General features: G+C 39.4%; 3 protein-coding genes across 3 annotated transcripts; 1 reads left to right on the forward strand and 2 right to left on the reverse strand.

The window, feature by feature from the left end:
• Positions 1 to 519: 519 nt before the first annotated feature.
• On the reverse strand, positions 520 to 7398 carry LOC145466281 (acid-sensing ion channel 1C-like). The gene is made up of 6 exons (XM_081449992.1): positions 6421 to 7398; positions 5717 to 5888; positions 5156 to 5218; positions 3482 to 3707; positions 1422 to 1513; positions 520 to 659 (listed from the first exon to the last, which is right to left on the reverse strand). Exons 1-6 carry the CDS (start codon positions 7327 to 7329, stop codon positions 520 to 522), a joined length of 1602 nt encoding a protein of 533 aa, XP_081306118.1. The 5' UTR covers positions 7330 to 7398.
• A 5781-nt stretch (positions 7399 to 13179) lies between these two features.
• On the forward strand, positions 13180 to 20989 carry LOC145465907 (tolloid-like protein 2). The gene is made up of 6 exons (XM_081449672.1): positions 13180 to 13282; positions 15411 to 15449; positions 15777 to 16157; positions 16611 to 16994; positions 17583 to 17927; positions 20345 to 20989. Exons 1-6 carry the CDS (start codon positions 13258 to 13260, stop codon positions 20545 to 20547), a joined length of 1377 nt encoding a protein of 458 aa, XP_081305798.1. The 5' UTR covers positions 13180 to 13257; the 3' UTR covers positions 20548 to 20989.
• A 951-nt stretch (positions 20990 to 21940) lies between these two features.
• LOC145465908 (5-hydroxytryptamine receptor 1D-like) lies at positions 21941 to 23083 on the reverse strand. The gene has a single exon (XM_081449673.1). The coding sequence runs from the start codon at positions 22967 to 22969 to the stop codon at positions 21941 to 21943; it is 1029 nt and encodes a 342-aa protein (XP_081305799.1). The 5' UTR covers positions 22970 to 23083.
• Positions 23084 to 25793: the final 2710 nt, after the last annotated feature.

A 25793-nucleotide genomic window follows, 5' to 3' on the forward strand; every position in this document is an offset into this window, starting at 1 on the left:
TGTTTTCTGCATCTACCCAGCAAAAGGGGGGGGGGTTGCAATGTTGTTACCCATATAATTATCTTCGCTGGTACTGTTAGATCTGCCCCTCCCCCTGAATGGGTGTAGCTTTAATAACTTATACTAAATTGCACAGCAGCAGGGTCTCATTAATTACGTTTTAAAGAATCAAAGGAAGATTATGCTGGGAGAAATGCTTTTTATTATTTGTTACGAATTTATAATAGATCCCTTGTCACCTTGTCGTGTAATATATATCGACATTATTAACAAAACACGAAATGAGAAGATGTTAGCTCGATTCCTCATACAGTTAGCGTGTCCATTCCGCATAAAAAAGTATTTGTCTCATTTGCATATCTTTTAGACAAGACTGGAACAAATCACATTTCCAAGTTTGCAAGATTAGGTTCAATAATTAAGGCGCTTGGTTGGCAGTCAAAAATCCTCTCAGCGGACATCTCAGTCTGCTCTACGTACGAGCAGTACCATGACTGCGTCAACCCTCACTAAGGATGTTCAGTTTTCCCCTGTAATGACTCCTGTGTTCCGTTTTGGTTGAAATAAGTTCAAAATTCTCCTGAAGGTAAAATCCAGGAACTCCAGAACAGTGATAAGACTCATTCCGAGGAAGAAACCAAATGTTCCTCCCAAGTTCCCTGTAGGAAAAATTAAAGGTGACAAATTGGTGTTGGAATTCGCTGTTTGCTTGGTAAAGATATTTGCCGAAATCGTTCAAATTTAGGAACAACAGCATTCACCTGTCATCAAGAAAAGATTTATTGTTTTCAATGCAGATCATAAACCAATCATGGTACATAACAACAATCAGACGTAAAAAGGGACTAAGATATATTTTAGATCCCGCTTAATTACGTGAAATGTTTCATCGACAGCCTAAAAGCATTCCACAAAACACATAAAAATAATCGGATCGTATTGAGGTGAAAGATTTGAACTACTGAAAAAACGTAAAGAAAAAACACTTCTATTATTTTAAATTTGGTATCGTGGTTGATGTAAGATTTCTGTCAGTCACGTAATTTAGATTGCCAAATTATATTTCTAATATTCGTTGGTTACTCGATTTTGATTAATTAGACCATAGCAGTGGCATAAATCCCAATTTAATGCCATTTACTTTAGACCGTTATCTTTTCGTTTCATGGCATCAAAGTTTGATCTACATCTCCGAAAGATTTTCCAAACTTCCTCCCAAGGTCCTCAAGAATTCCGAGGTCGATTCGAAGATGCTCGAAAGTTTCCGAAGTTAAAATATTGAAATCGGAGGTCTAAATTTTGCCGTTCTGCATGGTCGTAATTCGCGGCAACGCCTGTCTGTAGTACAGAAATATGCCTTTTTTTTCAGTCGACTCAAGATCGTGCGATGTCCTCCAAAAACAAATAATTGCAACACTAACCAATCAGTGCCCAGGTCTCATACAGAGGAGTCTGCTGAATGACGTCATAGCTTAGGTCTTCAAAATAGATATCCAAAGAGACAATGTTATCACTGTGGAAGGGTAAAACATGGATTCATAATTAGATGGTGGCAAACCTTCTCCTAGGTTTCCTATTAGAAGCCCTTGTAGCATAGTCAACATATATATATATATATATATATATATATATATATATATATAAAGTTAAGATGCTTCGAGCCAACAGGGATGCCACGCGCCAGAAGGATCCAAAAGGATTCGTAGTCCAAACCTCGAGTAATGAAATTTGTAGGCAATTGTGGAAAACGAGGACGGACAACTTCGAGCGAAAAAAATATATATATACAGTAAAAAATCTAAGAAATCTAAAAAAAGGTTTAAAAATTTAATAAATTTTTTAGATTTCTTAGATTTTTTACTGTATATATTTTTTTTTTTCGCTCGAAGTTGTCCGTCCTCGTTTTCCACAATTGCCTATATATATATATATATATAGTTAAGTGTAAGATGAGGCGTCCTGAAGCAAACTTCTAACTGTTCCGGCTTTTAATGTGACGTTTCGGCCTTCTTCAGATTGGAACAATATTTACAAGTTAAAAAATAAAACGTTAAAAATCCTAGTAAGTTTACAGATTTGCATGTATATATATAAGATCAGAAAAATGTAAATATGATTACATAATGCTATAACACCTGAAATAATAGATTACATAACAAGCTAATGTCAACTTACAAGAACGCGCCGGGTGATAAGATTACAACAATGTATCTGCGAGCGCCTTAATTACTAAGTGTATAATAGTCAGTCTAATTCTGTATTGTAACAAGCTAATGGCAACTTACAAGAACGCGCAAGTGATGAGATTACAACAATGTATCTGCGAGCGCCTTAATTACTAAGTGTATAAGTGTATAATAGTCAGTCTAATTATGTATTGTAACGGACGCGATTTTTGGATCTAAATTCCCGTCTTTTATGTAATCATATTTACATTTTTCTGATCTTATATATATACATGCAAATCTGTAAACTTACTAGGATTTTTAACGTTTTATTTTTTAACTTGTAAATATTGTTCCAATCTGAAGAAGGCCGAAGGCCGAAACGTCACATTAAAAGCCGGAACAGTTAGAAGTTTGCTTCATGACGCCTCATCTTACACTTAACTAAAATTCACATTGAAGCACGGTATCTTTTGATCCTTCTACTGGAAGTCACCGTTTGGAAAACCATATTATTCTGCCTATATATATATATATATATATATATATATATATATATATATATATATAAACGTTTGATAAAGCAAGGACGGACAACTTCTGACGGTAAAAAAAGTTAAAAAGTTAAAAATTTAATAGAAAAACGTTTCGGTCTTAGACCTTCATCAGTTACCAGGTAACTGATGAAGGTCTAAGACCGAAACGTTTTTCTATTAAATTTTTAACTTTTTAACTTTTTTTACCGTCAGAAGTTGTCCGTCCTTGCTTTATCAAACGTTTTTAAATTCATTTTTGCGGTGAGGCTTGGACTGTGAATCTTCATTGATCCTCCTGACGCAGTGGCATTCTTTGTTGGCTTGAGGCATTTTATAACCGTTTTATATATATATATATATATATATATATATATATATATATATATATATATATATATATATATATATAAATGTAATTCGCATTTGTTTGTTTTTGTATATCTTCTTTAAGCGGTTGGCTTAAAAAAACCTGCCACTTTGTAACGCAATAAAAAGTAGGACTAAACCAATCTTGACTTAACTACCCGTATTTTTTCCTGCGTTTTGCCTCAGCTTCGTGTATTTGCTAAGAGTTTTGATTGGTTCACTGTGTTGTCTGTGTAATATATGATTAGCCAGTTGTACCATTCGTGATTTTGGCCAGTTTGGCCAGATTGGTTTTAAGACACTCAACGGAAAATCGCTATATCTAAATGTTAAACAAAATAGAACTCTCGTTTCACCATCCGATAGCTCCTAGATGGCACATTAATCAAATTAGGTGAATATCTTGGAACCTACTCAATGTATTTCTCCCTCTCTACTCTGGTCATGTTCAAAAGGGGCTCGTAAATCGCTCGATCTACTGACAGTTCCTCAGTTCCGTTAAGCAAAGACATGAGATGGTCTATAAGGACGTCTCTCTGCAGTCCACTGTACGAAAAGGAAGTCTTGTACTCCTCATACTCGCAGGGTTCGGGGCAGTCCATATCGCATTCAATCTTCTTGAGTGAGGTACCAAACTCTTCTACAAGAGTAACTGATTTTGTATCAGTTTGGACAACTTATTATAATTATGGAGGAATATTTTAGTTCAAGGGCGGGTGGATCAAAAACTGCGACTCAAAAGCTTGACTCTTCAGACAGGCCATACTGGCAAACTGTTTCAAACGTTGCTTTCAACGCAAACGTTTCTTTGTTTCTTCGTTTGTTTGTTAGTTATATAGTTCTGAATGGTTTATCGCATAAGTTGAATCAAGAGACTATAGGTAAGAGAGTAAATAGGCCTTATACCCAAGGTAATCCCTCTTCAGTTATTTTTAGACATGGTACCCAGTTCTTCCGAGGATGTTACTCGCGCGATGCGTGGACAGCCCAAGCGACTTTCTCGCAACTAGCTGAGACGAAATGGCGGGAAACTATGAGGTGGCCAATGTCATCTCATTTTTTTCGATTTTGAAAAGACCTTTCATAGCACAGAGGTTTTCTGCACTCTTAACCTCCCTTATATTCGGCTGGGCCTTCGTTTGCTTTGTGCTCGTTTGGCTGTTCGATTCGTTCTTTTGCTGTTGATTCGGCTTTTTGGAGATTAAATAAGCAAACCACAACTGTGTACGGTTGTGTACGAGTGCGTTATAATTCCTTGTTCATTTCTTTGCCGTTCTTTACAAAACAACAACATGAAAAGGCCACATTCTGCGTATTCGAGGGAACGTGAACTACAGCGGCTGATTTTTAGAACTTCTTTTTTGAATTTCGACGCTTTCTTACATATTCTGTTTGGAATATCTCTGACAGTGATAGTAGTGATGGACAAACTGATTAAATCTAAATTCTTGCGAGATTCGTATAGGCTGAATGAGAGGTGTCTTTGTCCGGCGTTGTTGTTCTTGTTGCTTCAAATCCCTTTGCTGTTTGAGCAGCGATCTTCTGTCTGTACTTTAGACCATCTGTATGTTTGTTCATCTGCGTTGTGTTCGAGCGTTCGTTTGTTTTGCACTCGTTTGGATGCTCATTTTTCTGCTGTTTATTCAGTTGTTATTGTTTGTTCAGGGGACATCTGTCTCTTATTTAAACTCCTATTAAAGTTTCGAAATGTATTAAAACATAGCGAGGGCCGAAGGAAGCTCCTTTGCTGCTTTGATATTAAAATATAAGAGAAGACACCACAGCGCTGGAGGTCTTCCTTCGCTTTGAAACAAAAAGAAACATAAAGAAATCCTCCACGAAAACATCCACGCAACGCGCGAGTAACATCCACGGAAGAACTGGGTACTATGTCTAAAAATAATTTAAGAGGGATTACCTTGGGTATAAGGCCTCTATCGGCTATATCGGGATTCACTCTCTTACCTTGATAATCCATTGGTCGAATTAATTAGAGCGACTATTTAGTTGACTTTAACATTTAGTCATCCTAAGCGTATGCTTTCATGTCCGTTTCTACTTGTGTCAAATAGTACTGGATTGACATACCGTATGATCGATAAACACAGAGAACTGTGTCATTCGGTGCACAGAGAGGAACTGAAGAGTGGGCTAAACAAAAAGCAAAAGCAATGGTTAGAATAATAATTGCCATTAATTATATACACGATCAGTGATGCCAGCGCCGATGAAAATCAGAGCTGTAGATTATATTCTTACAAATATTAAGAGTAACTGCCAGAGTAATTTTATACAACCACTTTGCAAGCTCGGGGCAAATTTTTCCTGCTACTTTGGTTTGCACTTTGAGTAACTTTAGGTTGGATGTGTGTACCAGGGCTTACCCCTGTAATTAGCTTCTGGTGCAGGGGGAGCTTCTTTTCGATGTACGGAGGATATACATTTGAGTATCTGACTTTCATTGTTTCAATGCATTGCGCCGGTCGTTGAAGGTGAAATATTACATTTGAACCGCGCTTTCTAAGGCCTCACGAACGGCATCGCCTAGCTAGTTTATATATGTCTCGATTTGCTCTTCTTGAGGAAATAGCTTACAATCTTGTCATTACTTGTGTGAGGTTCTGTTAGGGTGAGATGGCCGGTTCATACCTTTAAGTCCTTTAAATTCAAGTGGAGTACAGCCGCAGGTTTCGATGGTGTACTCGTTGCGACAGTTCAAGAGACAAGCTGCTTTGGTGTAGGCAGTGTACGAGTTGCTGTTAAACACGGCAAGGGATCGTTTTGTGCAGTTAGTTGCATAGGGCTTTTCCAAGTTAATTATCTGTAACAAAAAGGATATGTTAATAGTAATGCATCTTGCCAAAAAACTAGAACTTATACACACTTTATTTAGACTCGATAAAAGCATCAGTTATAAGATTGAGATAGTAAAAGAAAACTGGTTGACATGTTTGCCGTGTGGGAGTACGAGGAGGACAGTTGGCGATTTATCTCATATCTTAAGTTAATAAAAAATGTAATGGCTCTGACGTTAGATGGAAGGCTATTCCACGAATGTGCCCCAACGTAGCAGAAACTACGTTTCAAAAAATCGCTACGGGGCTTAGGCAGAGCCAGTTTGTTTTCACTATTTTTAAGTCCATAGTTCGCGCTGAAGGGTTTAAATAGGCATTTCAGGTACTCCGGAGACTGATCATTCAAAGTTTTAACCATCAATTTCAATTTTTTTCTTTTTCCTTCTGATATAGAGATTAGAGTCAGAAGACAGGCTGAAGAGGGGGATAGAGGAACTGATTTTTAAAAATGCATACTATTTGTTTTGTTTTGGTTTTTTTTTTTTTTTTTTCATTTACCTTTCTTCTCTTTATGGCGCAAAGGGTAGAAACACCCGGTTGAACTTTAATGCCAAACTCTTCCACAATTGGAAATGTCTTCTGGTCATGTAAGAGAATTACAAGCCCTACAAACGGGTTTAAAGTATTCTTCAGATAGCCCTCACGTTCAATATTGAGTCGAAGCTTTAAACCACTGTATTGGCCGGCTATGGTTGCTTGTAGCGGTGGATTGCTGACTTCTGCAGAATTGAACGTGTAGCAATTTCCGAACATGAAGCTTTGGTAACTGGAAAAGTTCTTTGCGTCGCAGCGCTCTCCATTGAAGGAGCAAGACTCGAAATGCGGACTCCCTGGTAAAAGCATTTCTTCAATTTGATGGCTAAATAGCCCTTGTAACTGCTTTGTAGTATTGGCGGTGCTTTGGCGAACAAAAAGCCCGGGATTGCGATTTTGGAAGTCTTGGCTTGATATCTCTTTGGATCGTCTTGACAAAAGAGTAATGTCTTTCAATTTTCTCTCAATTATCGATCTGTTTTCATGCATTGACATCATTTGCACGTATCTTCGAGTGTTGAGGGAATTGAGATTGCACAGCGTTACAGCGGGGAAGAGAACGCCGTCATCAGTGCTGGTATTAGCTGTTATTTTCGTGTTGAAAGGTCGTTTGTTAAATTCACTCACACAGGTGAAAACTTGATAGCAGCAATGACCGAAGCACACTATAACAGCCACGGTCCATAACAGTCTTCTGAAAATGTTGTTAGCGAACAAAAATCTAGCCCCGTGTAGAGTTGTATCTTGTGCAAACGATTTAAGTTCTTCCATTTTTCCGTGACTGCCGTTTGCCTTTTTATCTTCGGTGTCTTTCCTTGTGGGATTGCGTCCGTATGGATCATTTGTCCCACTAATGTGCTGTACAGAAGCCATTATTGCATCGGTTTTTTCTTTTTTGTTTCTTTGGTCACATGATGGAGGTTTTGGGAAGTTAAATATTTTACGGAGACGCCACTTGTCCTCAACATATACCTTGTTTACACTGATTACCTACTGTTATAGAAATGAGGTCACAGTAACGTTTACAGTACAAAAGGCTTAATTATTTATATATTTTTCGTTAATTAAAATTCGTTAAAGGCCTTAGGTCATCAGTTATTGTCGGCAGTCTTCAAAGTTGAAGACTGCATGGGTAAAATAAACTTCCCAGTAGGAAATGAAACGCATGGGCTCAGTAGGCATCTGCTGAATTGTTTACCAAGTGATATAGAAAACTGCATTCAGTTTTGTTTTAATTATTTAGTTCTTATCGTTGTGAAAGTCTCCCTGTCTTTGTTTTCTTAATTCGAATCCGGTACTGAATCATATACGCCATGGGAGAAATAATAAGGCTCTACCGATGCGAGCGTGTTTTAATTAATATTTCTAGCTCTCACGTTCTCTTTTGCATTTCAGACAGGCCTTCTTAAATTTGATTAGATGATTTTAAAAAACTACTTTCCTTTATTTTTATGGTACATTGTCACTTCGGAAACGTCGAAAAACTTCGGAAACTGTCGAAGAGCAAAACTGGAAAATGGTTTAAGTCATCCACTGTACTACTGAAAACATAATGAATGATGAGTTGACCGTATTCAGTATTGTGTATTTTATATGTAAATTTGTTTTTTTCTCATTAACTTTTTCTGAATAACAACCCTTCACACGAGTCACATTCAAAACGTAATCATGGTGGGTTTCCCCCCCCCCCCCCCCGTGAAAATTGTAATGTATTTCTTTTGGGTGTTTAATTAGGTTGCTCTGTAATAGTTCCCACTGGGACAATCAGGCCTTTATATACCACTCCTTGTGATTATTATACATTGAACTGACTATCTCTTTTCTGATTGGCCGAAAGCGTACAATGAATTTTCGAAATCAGCGCCTGTGACGTCATCTCTGCAGATTAATACATACAATAATCATGTCAAGGACACTCAAGGTCACGAGTAATCATGTCAAGTTCGCGCGCTTTGTGTTGCTTGCCGTCAGTGAAGAAGCAAAAACATGACTTCCATTTTTTTCGTTCGGCTTCGGCTGATAACCCTACCTCGACCTTGATTATTCTTAATATCACAAAAACCTCATCCAATAATTGTTTATTATCACACCACTTGACGCCGACCAGTTTACTCGAGGCTGTTTTTTCCTTATTGTTTGTATCGTTGTTGAAAATAGCGTGTGACTTTTTCTTACATTCTTTGGCTTGTAACTTGTATTTAGCGTGTCTCAGATTCTTGTAAATAAACTCGATCATCGCTGGCGGCTCCCTCCGCTATTTGTTGTATTACTTGTCTCCTCTACTTATAATGAAATGTTTTCTATTCGGCTGAGCGAAGGGAAATAGAATAGAATTTGTATTATTATTGCAATGCTTTTGCACAGTTTGCTGTCAACTCAGTTCAAGGAGGAGAATATATCGTGGATCCAATGAATTACAGTAACTCAAACAGATGCGCTTTTCACATCATTAATACTTCATCATAAACTGAATGATCATTTCCACTTACAAGATGACTACATGTAGTCTCACGTTTGCAAGACAAGGGCATCATTTTTCGCCCAAAAAGAATGTCTTCTTTTCACAGTGATTTTGAAATAATTAAATTCTTCTGAAGGCTTGATCGCTGAATTCGAGAACTGTGAATATACTCACACCGAGAAAGAGGCCAAAATTTCCACCTAGATTTGTTGAAAGAAAACTGGTAGAATCGATTACTGAGTCGCGTACTCCTTCTGTCAGTGTTTCGTTTTAAGTGTAACTTTTGAAAGGTCTGATTGCATTTGCATTTCGCATTGCGCAATTACAGAAATTAGCTCATTACTTCACTATTCCTTTTACTCCATTTCTCTCGCTAGAAATAGCACAGGTTGATTCGCCAGACCCGGTGTTACCAAAGTTACTTACACGCTAGAGTCCATGTCTGGAGCACTGGACTTTGTTCTGTTTTGTTGTAGCTTAGATCCTCAAAGTATTTGTCCAAGGAAATAATGCTATCACTGTAAAAATTTAAAGAAATAGTGACTTTTGTAATTAATTCGGAGCCGAGGTTAAAACCCATCAAATATTTCGTTTGTGCAAAGATGGCCTAAGCGCATCACATGACTGACTATGCCCCAGCTACGCCCTACGCCCTTCTCGGAACTAGGGTACCGCGAGATTCGTAGGTAAAATATAAACTCATTTGTTAATCCACGTTGTCCTCGGCGTCGCCGTCGTGGTTTCTTAAGCTCCCTAATGTACGCGGGCAATAAGGAGCTTAATCAAGCAACGACAGCGGCGACGCCGAGGACGACGCCTAGTAAAATATGAATTTATATCAGCGAAATTTGCAATTGTCTAGCCGTTCACTACACCGTTAGCTCTTTAACCGTGCTCAGGCTACATTTGCAAAAACAGCGTTCAATTCCAGACGAAAATACGAAAAATTAACCGTCGTCGTTCGGGTTCCTCAGACTACGCAGAACTTGGTCATTTCGCGTTCTCGTTTTGCAGAGGACGGCAAAGAAATGTACAAAGATTTATAACGCACGTGCACAGCTATTGTTCTGCTCATTAAATGTTCAGTGACGCCGTTCTCGTTGCCGTCATCGTCGTGTTTTACTTAAGCCCGGTTCAGACGCCATACTTCACATGAGCCGACTCGAATTCGAATATAGGCCGACCCAAATTAATTTATACCGGCTGAATTGATTCACACGCCGATTTCAATTCCAGCTGAACTAAATTCAATAGGAAATAAAGTGCATTTCGATCCGCGCTGATACATGCTGAACTCCCGTAAACATAGTACAGTGAAACCTGTATTAAGTGGACACACTTGGGACCCTCGCTAGTGTCCGCGTAATACAGGGTGTCCGCTCTAAGCAGGTTCTAACATATTGTGCAATAATCGTTAATTATTAACCCTTTGGTAACTCACTGTCACACAGTGTAAGATCAAAGACTGATCATAGCACAATGTTCAGTCAGTCAATGCGTCAATCCGGAATAATCTACTTAGCTTTGAAACAACATCGCTGAGCAATGTTAGGGTCTGTTTACAAGGAGGGAGAGTTACCGGGTTAACCCTAGCTGGAGGGCAAAAGATAGCCTGGGTTTACAAGCAAAATTTCACAGGTAGGGTAACCCTATAAGCCGGGACAACTTAATGCGCGGTTACACTCAAAGGGTCTGGAAACAATTAGAAAGTTAACCCGGGTAGGCGTCTAACCCTACCTGGAGTGTTTACAAGGGAAAAAGTTAACCCGCCTGCCAGGGTAACCCTAGCACGCAGATAGGGTATCCCACCTACCCGGGTAACCTTAGTTGCCTTGTAAACACGACGAAGTAAAAAGAGGAAATGTGTGAGTGCTAGGGTAACCCGCTTGCTACGGTAACCCGTCCCCCTTGTAAACAGGCTCTTAGACTGAGCTGAGTTTTTAGAACTAAAAAGCCCTTGAAGTGTCCCCTTATTGCCGGTTTTGTGCAACAAAATGGCTTAACATTGGTCCGCGTCCACTGAAGTCCGCTGAATGCAGGTTTGTTACACTGTAAATGTAGGAGGAAAAGTTTGGGACTCAAGCTGGTGTCCACTTAATAGAGGGTGTCCACTTAATGTGGGGTCCGCTTAATACAAGTTCCACTATAAACAACATCCATGCAAGCCGTCCTGTGAAAAATGTAAGAAAGGAGCAGAATGAGGCAAACTACATTAGTCTATTTACATGTAATCAGTGCAAGAAGACAACTGCTAAACTGGTTCAGATGTCGTACTTTCACATGAACTTAATTTCAACATAAAATTTCAACTGCCAACCTTTTTGTATACCATGAAATACAACACAACTTAGGCAAAAAGCCCAACTCCAATATTCAGGTCAATTCACAAATGCAATGTCTACACGTAATTCAAACACAAGCACAAAAACTATGATGAATACACATTAATTTTGATGCTGTTTGCCAAGGTGGCACTGTGGCAACAAGTTTGCACACGAAAACAGGAAAACACAAACTGCACATATAGATCGGCTTCTTCCGTGAAGATTGGCGTCAGAATCAAAGCCCGTCCACAGCCGTTATTCACAACTGAGCCAAGCGTGAAGAACGTTAACGGCTGAGCCGATTCAATCAGCCGTTTTGAATTGATTCAGACGCCGTACTTCACATGAACTTGATCTCATTGAATTCGATTCGGCTCATGTGAAGTACGGCGTCTGAACCGGGCCTACAATAGATAATGAAATAAAGAAATAAAATAAATAAATCTCGTGGTATTTTCCCGGGGGGGTGGGGGGCTCCCTTATACGGGCTATATAGGTATGTGCAGCTCCAAAGGGTGGTTTTTCAGCTGTTTTGGTGATAAAAAGGGTATCGATTTTAGCTGATTTTGGCCATTTTGGTCATAAATAAGGTATGGTTTTGCACTCTAGCCTTGATAAGGGTATGTTTTAAGAAAAAGCCAAAGGTCGTAAATAGGGTTTCGAATTTTTGGTCAGGCCATAAACAGCAGGGTAGGGAATATCGCAGATTTTGGTCATAAATAGGGTAAGGGTTTGGGGAAGCGGACGGCATATCCCCCCCCCCCCCTATTTTTTCTGGGAGTACTCCCGGGTTATTTGCACTGCTGTGCTAATTGGGGACGCTATCAACGAAGAAACAAATGTTGCAAATAGAACTGAAAACTCGTTAAAAGTCCAAACTGGTTGGATGCTGACTAGTTGGCTAGTTACAAGACGTGGAGGATCAACGAACTCAAATCCATCTGGTAATCAAGGTGGTACTCGCGATCAGGCGTGTTATTTGGCATGTGCGAAATAAACGCGCGTAATAAAAAAAGTTGAACCACGTGCAACATAATCGAAGCGGTCGGCTTCCAAGAATCCTTTTTATTATATCTCTCACTGAGTTAGTACGCGCGCTGTGATTGGTCAATTTAGCGGGCCGTGCTCTCCTGTACGGCCCGCTAAAATTTAAAGTTGGTGGATAGAAATTGTTTCCGAGCCCGTCAGGTACACAGTAGAGATATAATAAATATCTTACTAACATCGTCTTCTCGGTCCGTACTGTAAGTTATGGTTCTTCTTTTCTTCCCCTTCGATCAATGACCCGCGCGCTTCGCGCTTGGGCCATAAATCGAAGGGGAAAAAATTCGGTCCGTAACTTACAGTACGGACCTCGAAAATGGTTAGTAAGAAGTATTTATTTTTTTATCTTATTTTTTTCATGGGCGGAAATTTCCTCGGCAAAATTGCTGAGGGTTAAAACTCAATTTTTCAACCGTGTTGTAGAAATTTCCCATCAAAATCTTCAAGACATTTCTGGTCCGATGACCATAAAATGACCGCCACTTAGGGCAAATGAGTAGCATAAACATAAACAGTACAAAAGATTTCTTGAGAATCATCATCTATTAACTCTTTTGTTTCCTTTTGAAGCAATTGGTTTCTCCATACTAATGAAGCATACAAAACAAACAAACATACAAAATAGCCGCGAAAATACAGTCCCCCATATAGAAACAAAACGTATAAAACACGGCACTGAATGGCAAGCTGCTATGTCGCGAAAATGACGTCCCAGAGTATGAGAGCTTTTAAACAATCTGTCATGTTTCCAGAAGAGAAAACAAATTTTAAGCAGATGAAAATGCGTTCTTCTGAATATTAATCAGTAAAATAGACAGCAAAAGGAAAACCTGCTAATTTATGCATTATGTGTTTAAATTGATAATACACCAGCTGGAAAACATGAAAGCCAGAGGTCTCCGATAAACATAATTTTTAACAGCGAAAGGCCGTTGATATACTTGCAGCTTCACTGCATTGTTATCACTGGGGATGTTTCTTTTTCACTATTTTTGCGGTGAGTAAATGCGTTTTAAAGAATCACATGAGCATATATTGAGAGAAATGTTTATCATTACGAATTTTAAAGTAGATCAGTTCTCACCTTGTCGTGTAATATATATCGACATTATTAACAAACCGTGAAAGAAGAAAATGTTGGCCCGATATCATCTCACAGCTCGCGTGTCCATTCTACGGAAAGAAATATTCGTTTCATTTGCATGTCTTTTATTCGCATTTCACTTAAACAGTAGAGCGGCTGTTGATGGAAATTGCCTGAACGCGTTTGTTTAAATTGCGTGTCATATTTTCATCAAATTTCACGCACATTGGTTGAATGTTGGGAGCCTGAAACATGAGTATAAACACACGCTTGATTCTTTTTCGAACTATTTGGTTTTCGAGGCGACAAATGATTAGTTGGACTCTGACTTCGTGTGGTTTTCATAATTGCACTCTCGGTGTAAATGGTAATCATGCAAGTGTTGTTAGGTAAAGTAACAAAAGTGTCAAAAAAAAGTAAAAAAAAATTAAAACGTTTTGGATTTAACTTTTCTTCAGGGTAAAAATAACAAGAATCCTGCTCATATCACCGCCTTCTCATGCAGGCAGAAAGAACCATTTTCTTGTCCTTGCCGGGCAGGGAATTCGTAATAGGAATCACGAGGATATCCGAAGGACATCATTAAACATTTAGAGGGGTTTTTTAGAAATTCGACTTAACCCCAAGGGCAAAATGGGAAAAAGCACTATACTTCAGCTCGGAGCTTGTGTAAAATCCTGTTGTGCATATGTTTATCCAAAGACATGCAAACTGAAGATGTGTATATGAAAACATGATTGACCATCGCAGTTATACACCCATGCACAACTTAAGCAGTTGTGCGTCCTGTTCAATCCTGATTTGTTTGTTTGTTTGTTTGTTTGTTTGTTTTTGTTTTGTTTTGTTTTTCAGGCTTTAATTTAACTGCTTAAGTTGTGTATATAACTGCGATGATCAATCATGTCTTCATATCTTTCTCTGCAGTTCAAATATATGATCTTTCATATATTCACTTGTATCCACACCATCAGTCCACGGGTACATTACGAGCCAGAAGCACATCACCTTGTTCATGGGGATATGCTTCTGTACGAACTCACAACGTGACCAGCTCCCAGCTGGCTTGATAGCTGGCTTGCTAGTTGCTAGAGCACTGCATCGGTATGGTAGAGGTGATGGGTTCGAATCCCCTTCAAGCCTGAATTTTTTAGGCTTTAATTTCACAACTGCTTAAGCTGTGTATAACTGCGATGACCAATCATGTCTTCATATCTTTCTCCGCAGTTCAATTATATGATCTTTCATCTATTCACTTGTGAAGATACGTGTATCACCAAACAATGGAAAACAATAATATCCGAAACATTTACAATACGGAATAAAACATTGAAATAGCTTAATATTAGTTTCCTTTATGGAGCGAACTCTAGCAGCTGAGACATTGCTTGAGATCCGTAACGACTTGATAAAATTTGAGTTATTTTGTCGTCGGTGTATCTCGAAAACCTTGAAAGTGCAGAAAAACTATTATTTTCACAGATGTTGTTTCAGTCTAAATAGTATTTGATGGCGTAAATTTACTTTAGCCATGTTTCAGCAAAGTGTCCAACATTTTTGTCCGAAATTTGACCCAAATGCGATAAAAAGTGTCCGAAATTTTAACGTCCCAAAATTTTTGCAGGTAATGTAGCTCCTTTGCAAACATACAAAACTTATTGTACAATGAATTTTGAATAGTACCTACAAGAAATTACCTACTGACAAAACAATACTAAATCGACAATCTGGATCTCTTTGCACGCTCGTGAAAACAGAATTTAAATTCTCAAGAAAATTTATACAGACAAAATAGCACTAAATTCAAATTTAGACGATCCAAACAGCCAAATAGCTCCCTTGTGGGCAGTGCTACAATACAACCCCCACCTCTTTTCTTTTTCACCCCACCCAGTCTGGGGGCCAGTTCACGAGATCCAGACTGCTCAATACTTGGACCATGCAGGTAATAAAGCGTTATACTTGGACCAGGTAATAAAGCGTTCTGATTGGCTGATTTTAGCTAATTGCAATAACATTCGATTGCTTCTTTATCATCATTCAGGATTTTGTCTGCTGCTCAAGGCACTGGTGATAGCTAAAGGTAAAATCAATATTATAGAATCGTGCTTCAATCTTTTTTTTTTTATTTACTTTGCTTATATCTTAGTTTTAGCAGATATCTTTTAAAAACATACCTTGTTTAGCCTCATACTTGAACCACCCTAGGCCACAGGCGTTCTTCCTTGTCTTGCTGTCTGCGCGAAGTAAGTCTGGTAAGGAGTGAGTGAGAGTACCGGCTTTTGTGTCGTCACCGCTCACCAAGACTTTCGCTTTTCTAACGAAAGCCAAACACACTGGGAGCTTTCAGAGGCAGCTGTAATCGCAGTTGAAGAGTCAATAGCAGTTATTTTTGTTGTTGTTTCAGCAGCAATGGGACAATGCAATACTCCAGGAGCAAACGAAATTGTTCGCCTGCCTGAAAAAACGGGAACGCTCGATCACGTCTTGAATTCTTCAGTGCCTTCAGACGACGTGAAGTGTATAACATGGATCATAACCGTACCAGAGGGACATGTCGTAAAGTTACGAATCATAGCGTTTTGGTATTTGGATCGTGCTTGCAAAAATTCTACTCTTCAAATCCGCGATGGCCCGAATTCTACTAGTGAGGCTTTTGAATCTTTGTGTGGACTGGGGAAAGACGAATTGGTAACTCTCTTTTCCAGCGATCGTCACCTCTGGGTTCAGCTACAGTATTCAAATGACCACAAGGCAGAGATATATGCTGTGTTTGAGGCTGTTAAGCAATGTAAGGTTTTCAGACTCCCAGTCATTAGGTTATGTACCCTATATTATGCTAGAATTTGAACCTGGTCGCGTAAACAAGGAGCAGTTGTTTTGCTCGATGAGAAATAGTTAAAGAGGCATGACAAATTATAGTCAAATATTCATGAACTCGATCCATTGAAACGCGACTTGGGCCTGGGGAGAGAAAAAGAAGCGACTGTAGTCCTTCCTCTTCATTAAGTGAACTGTTAACCCTAGTGCGTGCAACATGTGCAGCTGTTACAAATTGCTGTCTTATTTATCAACACAAAATCTCGTTCAGCTTAACTAACCAATTCCTCGGATATATTTCACACCGACTGATTCAAGAACAACAGTTTTCAAGCGGGCATTAAAGGCTTCTTTCAATTAGACGAGAATGAATTACATGACACGTCACGTGTGTTAACGTATCTCTCCTTTTTACATGTTCTAGCTGTGGTGGGGTTATGCAGAGGCCCACAAAACCAAGTCATCTCTCTGACAAGCGAGACAGGAAGAATTTTCTCGCCGTTGTTCCCGAGTGACTTTCCCGCTGGCATAAAGTGCACATGGGTGATCACAGTACCTGAAGGACACTACGTGAAGCTTAGAATGAAGTCCCTTAAGTTGGATCGTTCATGTTCTTATTCATTTCTGTATATTTGGGATGGGTGGAATTCGACGAGTGATTTGCTCAACAAATTCTGCGGCGAGGAGTTCGAGCCCTCGGTGTTTTCCAGCGGTCGTTATCTCCGTGTTCATCTCGACTCTGGCAGGATGTCAGGGTCCAGTTATCACGCACCTGGTTTCGATGCTGTTTATGAAGCAGTGAACCGACGTAAGAGACAAATAATCTAATCTAGAAATTGGGTGTTTTTGAAAAGTTAAGATATTTATTCGCCATGGAAAACAATCTTCCTGCAACATGTAAAACTATATAATTGCAGTGAGTTTTAAAATCATAACAATCATAGTTGAAATTTTGGTTTCGCTATTTACGGTGTGGTCTGAAACCGGACCAGCCAAACCATGAGCCCATTTCTACTGACAGAGGACAACAGAGAAACCTGTTGGCAAAGGATGTTTGAATGATCTCTTATCTGGACCGAGCTAAAGCACCTGGGAGCTTCGAGAGGTCTTTGGACTCGTATTCTCCTTTTTTTGTTACTTTGTTTGTTTGCATTTGAATCAATGCATTATTTAAAATCTCTGACATGAGCAAGAAATTTATATAAGGCCAGGTTAATTCACCTTTTAACGCAGATAGCCATTACTTAAAAGGTACTTTTCTACTTGAAACATTTTACTACGTAACCCAAACTAAATCTCAATCACAACTTCATCAACTTCGTCAACTTTACAGTTTTGCAACAAATATGCATGTTTGCTTTTCAAACTTATCATTTTATCTTTAATCTTTTTTCAGTACCAGCTCCATTCGCGTGCACTGCGGCTATCAAGAGTATCACATTGACGTCACTGTCTGGAACTTTGGCCAGTTATAATTACCCTCTCCATTATGACGATGAAATTGAGTGCACCTGGCGGTTTGATGTGGATTCTGATTACAAAATTGAACTGGCATTCGATATCTTCAATCTATCTCTCTCTACTGGATGTACTGCTGACTATGTGGAGATTGACGGCACAAGGTATTGTGGGTCAGAGAAACCAGTTCTCATCACCTTAGAGGGCAGTGACCTGCGCATTAAGTTCAAGTCAAGCGGGAAGACAAAATATCCAGGTTTCAAGGCAAGCTACGAAACAAGGAGTGAGTATGAATGAAGTCAGACCTAATGTGTCCTTAACGTGTCCACGCAATAGGGACATTTATACGAGGAAAATAATCTGCGACATACACAAGCTGCGGCCTACATAAGACGCGAAATAGACTATGTATACGAGCCCGGCTTATATAAGACGCGAAGTACTCGTATAAATGGTTCACGGCTTATCCGCAGCCAATGCCTCGCTTTTATGTTGATTTTCATAGCAATCGCAGAATTGCGCGGGCTGTCGCGCTAGCGCGGGAAAAACTTGCGCTTGCGCAGTGTGAGTTCGCGTCTTGCGCGGCTTATTTAGGCCGAGCTCAAAACCCTTGTCTTACACAACAAGCCGCAGCTTATTTTATCCGCGACTTGTGTAAGACGTGAACTGTTTAAAATGTGCCATATATACGGCAAGTTCGCGTCTTATGAAAAAAAAAAAGGGCATATGTAAGCCGAGGATTATTTTCCTCGTATAGATGGTCTTAATGTCTCGCGATAACATTTGCACAAGCTTTGTCAAAATTAATTAGCCTTGTTATATGGCTTTGGCTTGTGGCCGATATAACGCGCGCTCTGATTGGCTAAGAGCGAGATCTGAACGGTCATTATGCAGCCGTAATGCCCACGGGTCGATTACGGATTATGCAAATTAGGAAGAGCCCGGCTCTGAAAATTCAAGCGCATTGAAACGATGAAAGCCGATTTAAAACAGTAAGAGAAAGTAAGAAGCTAAAAGTTTAGAGAGTTCTCCTTAACAAAATTTATATAGAAGTCGTTTTTGACTTACCAGCCGGTAACCTTGGCGGGCACTAGTGAAAAACAATCAAAGTTTGCCGAGTCTTAAGTAAAGCTAAAATCGCTAAGTGGAAAACACCATCGGCAGATCTGTCACGCATCCTGAGCAGAACACAACGAAGAAACTTATAACATCATCTTAGTCACAACAATTACAGAAATATTGAACTCCGTCACAGTTCTCATCAAATATATTCCCTCGCTATACACAAGCAAGGGTAAATCAGCTTCCAGGATCATTAGATGTAAACAATCGGGCGGTTTCTGTCGGTAGCAGTGTTTCTAATAACTGCAGAAGTTCTAGACGTTCACAAGGCTTGAAAAGTTCATCCATAAATCCCAGAATGATGAAGGCGAAGATATGTTGTCGAAAGCGAATGCGAAGATCGGGTTATTCTGAGCAGTGCATTCTGAAGCATTAGTATTTTCTTTCACCGAAAGACCGTTCGTTTGGACTATTTTGAAGCACTTTCTGTCTCTTCCATGTGCGTTGACGTTTCGCCACAAAAGTCGGAAAAACTCCCCCATCAACTTGAGGCACCACGATACTAAAACACCTTTTTGAGGCTGTGACAATCATTTTTCCGGTAAAGAAATGTGTATTTTTACTAAATACGTAATACAGTGGTGAAGTTCACTGACTATGTAGTTTTTCCCTGAGTTTGAGACGATGAACGAATCGGTAAACGCGCGCATCACCGGATGTAAATTGACGACTTCCACTCGAATAACTTTTTCTTTCCTTTAATTCATGGGCCATATAATAAACAACTTATTAACCTCGACCGTTCGGTCGTTACGGGAAAATCTCAAACCTCGGCCTACCGTATTGGCCTCGCTATCGCTCGGTCAATACGGCAAGGCCTCAGTTTGAGATTTTCCCGTAACGACCTCACTCTCGGTTATTAAGTAGTTATTATTCAGATTTATATAATTATAAAATGAATGCGCGCGCTCTGATTGGTCAATCAGCTATGGTTTATTGTGCCAGTAAACTTATGAAAATTTCGCGTGTCTTCTGAATTATTATATAAAAGTAATAGACCACAAGTTTCTATGGTTTAGAGGTATGATAAACCACTTGGGATGTTGGCAGAACACTCGAAGAATTCGTAAATTTTACGAATTCCTCTCGTGTTCTTCCAACATCGCGCGTGGTTTATCAGCCTACGAACCAAAAAAACTTGTGGTCTATTGCTTAACTAATCAGATGGCATAATTCTTACGTCCTACTACGGCATTATCGCTTCCTTTGGTGTAGTGGGGTGGGGGGAGCGGGGAGAGGATTTGAAAAACCCACAAAATTCTGGCCTAAGTGAAATTAATAACTATGAAACAACCTGCAGTGCTATTCGATCGAAGAATCGGTCCCGTAACGCTATAAAAGTTCAAATATTCATATCATAGTTCCCTGAAATAAAGGAGCTCCATTGCGATGTATCTCATATCAATTTTTGCGTAGAAAACATAATTTCAAATCATAAAAACTTCAAACCAAAAGAGAATTTAAGATATGCCAAACAACGACAGGTACAACGAAGATTTTGGAAGACTGAAATGGACTGTTAATTAACAAAGCAAAGACTCGACGACTCGACGTAACTCCTTTCACATCTCTCCCCAGGGACAACTACAGCCATTCTTAAGATTATAGGAATCTGTGTTGGATCTACACTAGTCGTTTTGTGCGTGGCTACCAAGTTCTGCTACAGATGCCTCTGCAAGTCTCGCCATGAAACTGAGCTCGGTTTTGGTCAAATAACAACTGAAAGTGCTGATACTGAAACTGAGGTTATGCATTCACAGGAACGAAACACTACACTTTAGTTTGGCTTTGTCGTAAAACCTTGCTTGAGATGGCTTACAACAACAAAGCTTGATATGTGGCAACTTGCTAAAGAATCGGTGGTATCAAGCACAGATTAATGAGGACACTTCGGCTTGGCTTGAGACTTGTTGCAATGCGTAGTGTAACCCTAACATGTAAATAATTTATTTAGATTTATAGTGCTATGATTGTTATATACTCAATCAGTCATCATGCATCACGTGACTGTACAAAACGTTCATACCATACACTGTAAAGTGCGCATACCCGAAGCACTTTGTACAAAGTTTTGCAAACTTCGCTCTTTATATTTAGCCTATCATCAGTTAATCAAATAGGCTCTTTGCACGATCCGGTCACATGGTACAAAATCACACATGCTGGTGTGCAAGTTCTGCAGTGGGACTTCCAAAACAAAGGCAGGTCCAGGTGGACTGATACGAGTGGCATTATTTTGGAAGTCCCATTGTGCAACTTGCTCACCAGCATGTGTGATTTTGTACCATGTGACCGAATCGTGCAAAGGGCCTATCTATATGCATTGATTTATGACCGATTTATAAATTATTCTTTTTTTTTTATCTTTAAGTAACGCTAAACCTAAACTGTACCACAGGCTGGGCGCATACAGTTTCTGCTATTTGTATTTTTTTTTTACGCAGAGTTTTATATGTTAAATAAAGGCGAGGAATAAGTGATCACTAGTTTTGAATACAGTTCTGGTAACTTAGGCGGATATCTTTAGTGTTTTCACTCAAGTTATCATTCTTCCATGTAATTAAGGTGTCATTATCCTTATGGGGATTAATCCAGCTGAGTATGGTGCATGGAAATTCTATCAGCTGTTCATGCGCGTCGTTTTTCCCGACTTGCTTCCCCTGGGAAATTAAAGTCGAGCCCGAGGGTGTAAGTGTGATACCAAATGGTATAGGTGAGTTGGTTTGGTCTTAAAATTTGGAAAATTGAAGCCCTTCTCAAATGTGAGGGCTGAGGGAAGTCGATCATGGCTAGCTAAGGTCATGTATTAGAGACGTGAACGAATTTTGGAGTTGGGTCAAATCTGAAAGAGGGTATGGAAAACAACACATTTGGGTCGAAAAAAGGAAGCGTTGCAAGCCCCCACCAAAAATTGAGGGGAATCCCCTTCCCCCACCCCAACTTGGGTATATCCAGGGAAAGGGAAACTAATTATGCTACTTTACAAGCAATATAAGGCTGTACACTGGGTAGCTATTCTTGCTATCTGGTTGTTGAAGTAGTCTTATTACTAGTAGTAGTAGTAGTAGTGATTTGTTCTTGTCCAAGAATGCAACATGGCAATGATTCCACTACAGCAATTAGATTCATTACCAACTACTCAATATTATTAAGCGCTTTCTCGTCTTAGCGTCCTCATCCAAATGCAGAGGGTTCTTGTTCGAATGGGAAGCAGGCAGCAACCAGCGAAGATTGCGTGACATTAAGTTGATCACGTTGTGATGTAACGTCCGCGCTATCAGGCTCCACAAGTCCGCGTTTGCCGCAGATGTTGCGGGGAATGAGGCGAGTAATGGCCTCCCTAAAATAAGACAGTCTCAGAGCATACACAAACGGATTGATCAATGAGTTCAGTGTGATTAACACAAAGTGCATGTCTCTTAACCAATGAATGAACTCACAGCTGCAAATGATGCACGTATTCATGACATAAATCATGATACACGCAGGGCCATAGCACACCAGGAAGGCGAGCAGCATCGTCACATGGGTTTTGGTTAGCTTTCTTTCCCACACCATGTTTCTTTCCAGAGCTTTCTTCCGTTCAGCATCGCTCTGATACAAGTTGTTTAGCTCCTTGACTTTCTGCTTTACAGCCAGAAATATACGAATATACGTGAACGCCAAAATAAAAATCACGCAGATTAGCGTCAAAGTGGCGAAGATAAAGGCGTATGTGACGAAGCCAGTGGCAAACAGTGCGCCGCTGCAAGAAATTGACAACACCCAGATGAAGATGGAGGCTTGTAGGACGCGTGTGTTTGTCATGTTAGCACGGTACCACATGGGTGAGGTAATCGCCAGGTACCGGTCAATTGTGAGAATGCACAGGCTGAGAAGCGAGGCGGTACAACACATGAAATAGACAAACTGCGACAGCCACGAGTAGTTGATTGACAGGCCATGCGCCTCATTCCAGTGTGTGTACATTGACAGGGGTTCCACCATGACACCCACGATCAGATCCGTGATGGCCAAGTTTAGAATGAGTAGAATGTAAGGAGTGCGTCGGAGATTCTTGTTGGGATCCATAAGAACAGAGAGGATAATCAGCAGATTACCAGGAACCGTGACAAAGCAGAAAACCGCAGCTATGGACAAAGTGGTAAGTGACACTTCTCTTGGCGCCCAGACTCCTCGACAGTGGCTCGCTCCCAGACCCATCTTAGTTCACACGGTAGTCACAGCATTTTTGTTTCCTTAGAAGTAATAATATACGCAATAGTACTTCGTTAATTAATTTTATATTAACAAGACAAAGACTTCATTATTTTCCTTTCAATGAAAAACGAATGGAGGTAGTCCTTTTTTCGTTTGTATGCAATTTCATTCTGCGTGCTTACGTTTGAAAATATTGAGAAATCCTTTTTGAAATGCTAAAAAACTCTGGCAGCCACTTACGAAAATCGTATGTTCTTTGGCCTTGAATATAATCGAACAACAACACTTCAAGATCTTCAATAGTGAAAACGTTACCTGCAATGCCGGAAAATTAAAAAACTCGCAAGCTCCGGGTTGCGTTTGCAACGAAGATCGGATTTTTTGTCAAAGAACACGTCTAATTAAAAGCTGTTAGTTATTTTCGTACGGCAAAGCCCAAAAGTGTGATTCCTCGAAACCTTTCTGAAAAACAGTTGTAGATATGAAAGTAAGACCAACTACTGAAACATGATGAAAGAGATTCTTGCAACGACTAACCTTTAACTCTCTTGGTAAGTTAGTTTGAAATGAATTGAGCGAAATATACAAAAACATGCTTATGATGCTATAACAATGAGCGCATACTCCAGCTGAAAGATGAACACCGATGTCGATCATCAAATTCACTATACAGTTTTGTATACCCGGGTTCAAGATTTAACATAAAATACAATTTCTTCTAATAAAGAACAAAGTGTTACCTGACGCATCTCTCTCTAGATTGAAAACCTTCTAGATCGTGCGTTTTTTCGGAAAACGTGAGTAATTAACTCGGGACAAAAATAACTTATCCCGATATGAAATGGCTGCTTTAATGGACCGCTCGGTGTCTTCAAAGAACACGTACCGTTTTACCTTTGTGAAGATAAAAGGGTAAATTAAAAGGTTCCGGTTTTTGTAATTTATTACGATTATCTTTCCTATTTTCCTCGCAACGTTATGTTCAATGATGTCATGATCAGTTATATTAGAGATAGAGATCTAGAGATATTTTGAGCTAATTAAGAACTTTGCTTGCTTTTACTTATGCCTTTATACTCGGGTTTATAACACGAAGCCTAACATGTTTTCTTGAGTTTACCAGCTTCGTTTTTCCATAAAAGATAAACATATTTTAAAGGAGCTTAGTCAAGGTTCGCACATCTTGAAAAGTTAAGGTAAAATTTTTCAATTTCGTCGTTTACAATTCCTGTTAATCTTCTCCATCCTTAACCATCCCTGTTCCTTCATGAATTATTATTATCTCTTTGATGTTTATTTTTGTTTTAGAAAGCTATTATTTTCAGGTTTTTGTACGTGGCAAAAATAACTCAAAATACCATGCCTTCATTCCCTTCAGACCCGGGGAGGGGGTACTCAGGTAAATAGTGGCGTGGAGGAGCGAAGCCTTTTTTGACTTTAGGGCAGGGTTAGGGGAGGACGAATAACAATAAGAGAATATGAATTTAGTGGCGAATTGAAGCGAAACCCAGGATTCTCATTTTTATGTCAAACATTTGCAACAATTACACTAAAACCGTAGACTTAATGTAAAGAAGACTGTTCCAGGTTTATTTCACCGTCTTAAGTTTGTAACAGACGTGTGATGAAAACAAAAGGTCGTTAAAGCAAGGTGGAGGCATTAATTCTCTCTTGTTTTGGTACGAGACTCGTTTTAGCCTAATAGCACCTCATTTGGGTCTAACAATTTGGCCTTATTCGAACCCCTCTCCCCTATCACTACCATACTTGAATGCTTCGTGAGTTTGAAGGCGTTCAAAATATGAAATGAACTAGTTTACAATGTCCCAAGATTTGTTCATTCTTTTCACATCGTTGGCTCACTCGGTGAAGTAAATTATTACACTTTGCAACACATTCTCAGCCTATCTTTGCAGCTCTACAGCAACAGATTGTATTGTTTACTGTGATCTTACGGTTTGAGAAACATACCCAATAAAAGAAATAGATATTAATACATGGCCGCTCGTACATATAGAATTTTTCGTTGAGTGTTTAACCAGATATTGCACCGGCAAGTTAACGTAGCGACGCAGCGAACGAATGAAATATCGAATTGAATACAAGATTAAAAATTCCATATCTATATGCACCCTTGTATTATTCTCTATACTGTAACAAAAGAGAACGGAAAGTTCAGCTATCGCGCTTTGTTTGAAAAGAAATGCATCGAGACCTTCAAACGAAGAAAATTAGTCAATTTCGACACACTTTCCAAGGCCAAATTAAAGTTTTGAAGAAAAACGAACAAATATGTAAAGAATACCGGCGTAAACTGACACTTCGAGCTGTATAACGCCATATGACAATCATGATCAGTTTTTCCTTTTCTCGGACGAATTCCATTTCCGATTGCCGACGCAATGTAAAACGATCTAGGAGAAATTTTAATTTCCGCATGGTTACGATATGGAGTGGAAAATATATCAAAACTAACGAAATTATTCATAAAATTCAACGATGTTTACAAAGTAGTTTCACTAAATCCGTAAAATTGATTCTGGAGCAATAATTAATTCCTATTGGACACATTTTGTTCTTTTTTTTGTTTGTTGGTTGGTTGCTCGTTTGTTTGTTTGTGTATAGTAGAAACCCAGTTCTATGAACAAATGATTGCTCGGCGTGCCTTTTTTCCGCGTTTACGTCCGATGAGAGAACATGTTTACAAACGGTAACAAATTTTGCACCATGTCAAAGACGTTAGTTTTTCATGTACATCTTAAAGACAGTTTTGTAGTCAGCGAGATAAGCTGGAGGACATGATCTACATCTCTCCCTCAAGTCCGCG

The sequence above is a fragment of the Orbicella franksi genome, chromosome 13 (assembly GCF_964199315.1).
Source record: "Orbicella franksi chromosome 13, jaOrbFran1.1, whole genome shotgun sequence".
NCBI classification, from domain to species: Eukaryota; Metazoa; Cnidaria; class Anthozoa; order Scleractinia; family Merulinidae; genus Orbicella; species Orbicella franksi.

What these genes read in the sequence shown, in the direction of transcription:
- LOC145466281 (XM_081449992.1), bottom strand. Translation starts at nt 7,329, where the DNA reads ATGGCTTCTGTACAGCACATTAGTGGGACAAATGATCCATACGGACGC. An exon ending in CTGTGTTTATCGATCATACG is followed by an intron (nt 3,708 to 5,155) that starts GTATGTCAATCC and finishes TTACTCTTGTAG; the next exon opens with AAGAGTTTGGTACCTCACTC. An exon ending in TGAGACCTGGGCACTGATTG is followed by an intron (nt 660 to 1,421) that starts GTTAGTGTTGCA and finishes TTTTTCCTACAG; the next exon opens with GGAACTTGGGAGGAACATTT.
- LOC145465907 (XM_081449672.1), top strand. Translation starts at nt 13,258, where the DNA reads ATGTTTCTTTTTCACTATTTTTGCG. An exon ending in TTATGAAGCAGTGAACCGAC is followed by an intron (nt 16,995 to 17,582) that starts GTAAGAGACAAA and finishes ATCTTTTTTCAG; the next exon opens with TACCAGCTCCATTCGCGTGC. An exon ending in GGCAAGCTACGAAACAAGGA is followed by an intron (nt 17,928 to 20,344) that starts GTGAGTATGAAT and finishes ATCTCTCCCCAG; the next exon opens with GGACAACTACAGCCATTCTT.
- LOC145465908 (XM_081449673.1), bottom strand. Translation starts at nt 22,969, where the DNA reads ATGGGTCTGGGAGCGAGCCACTGTCGAGGAGTCTGGGCGCCAAGAGAA.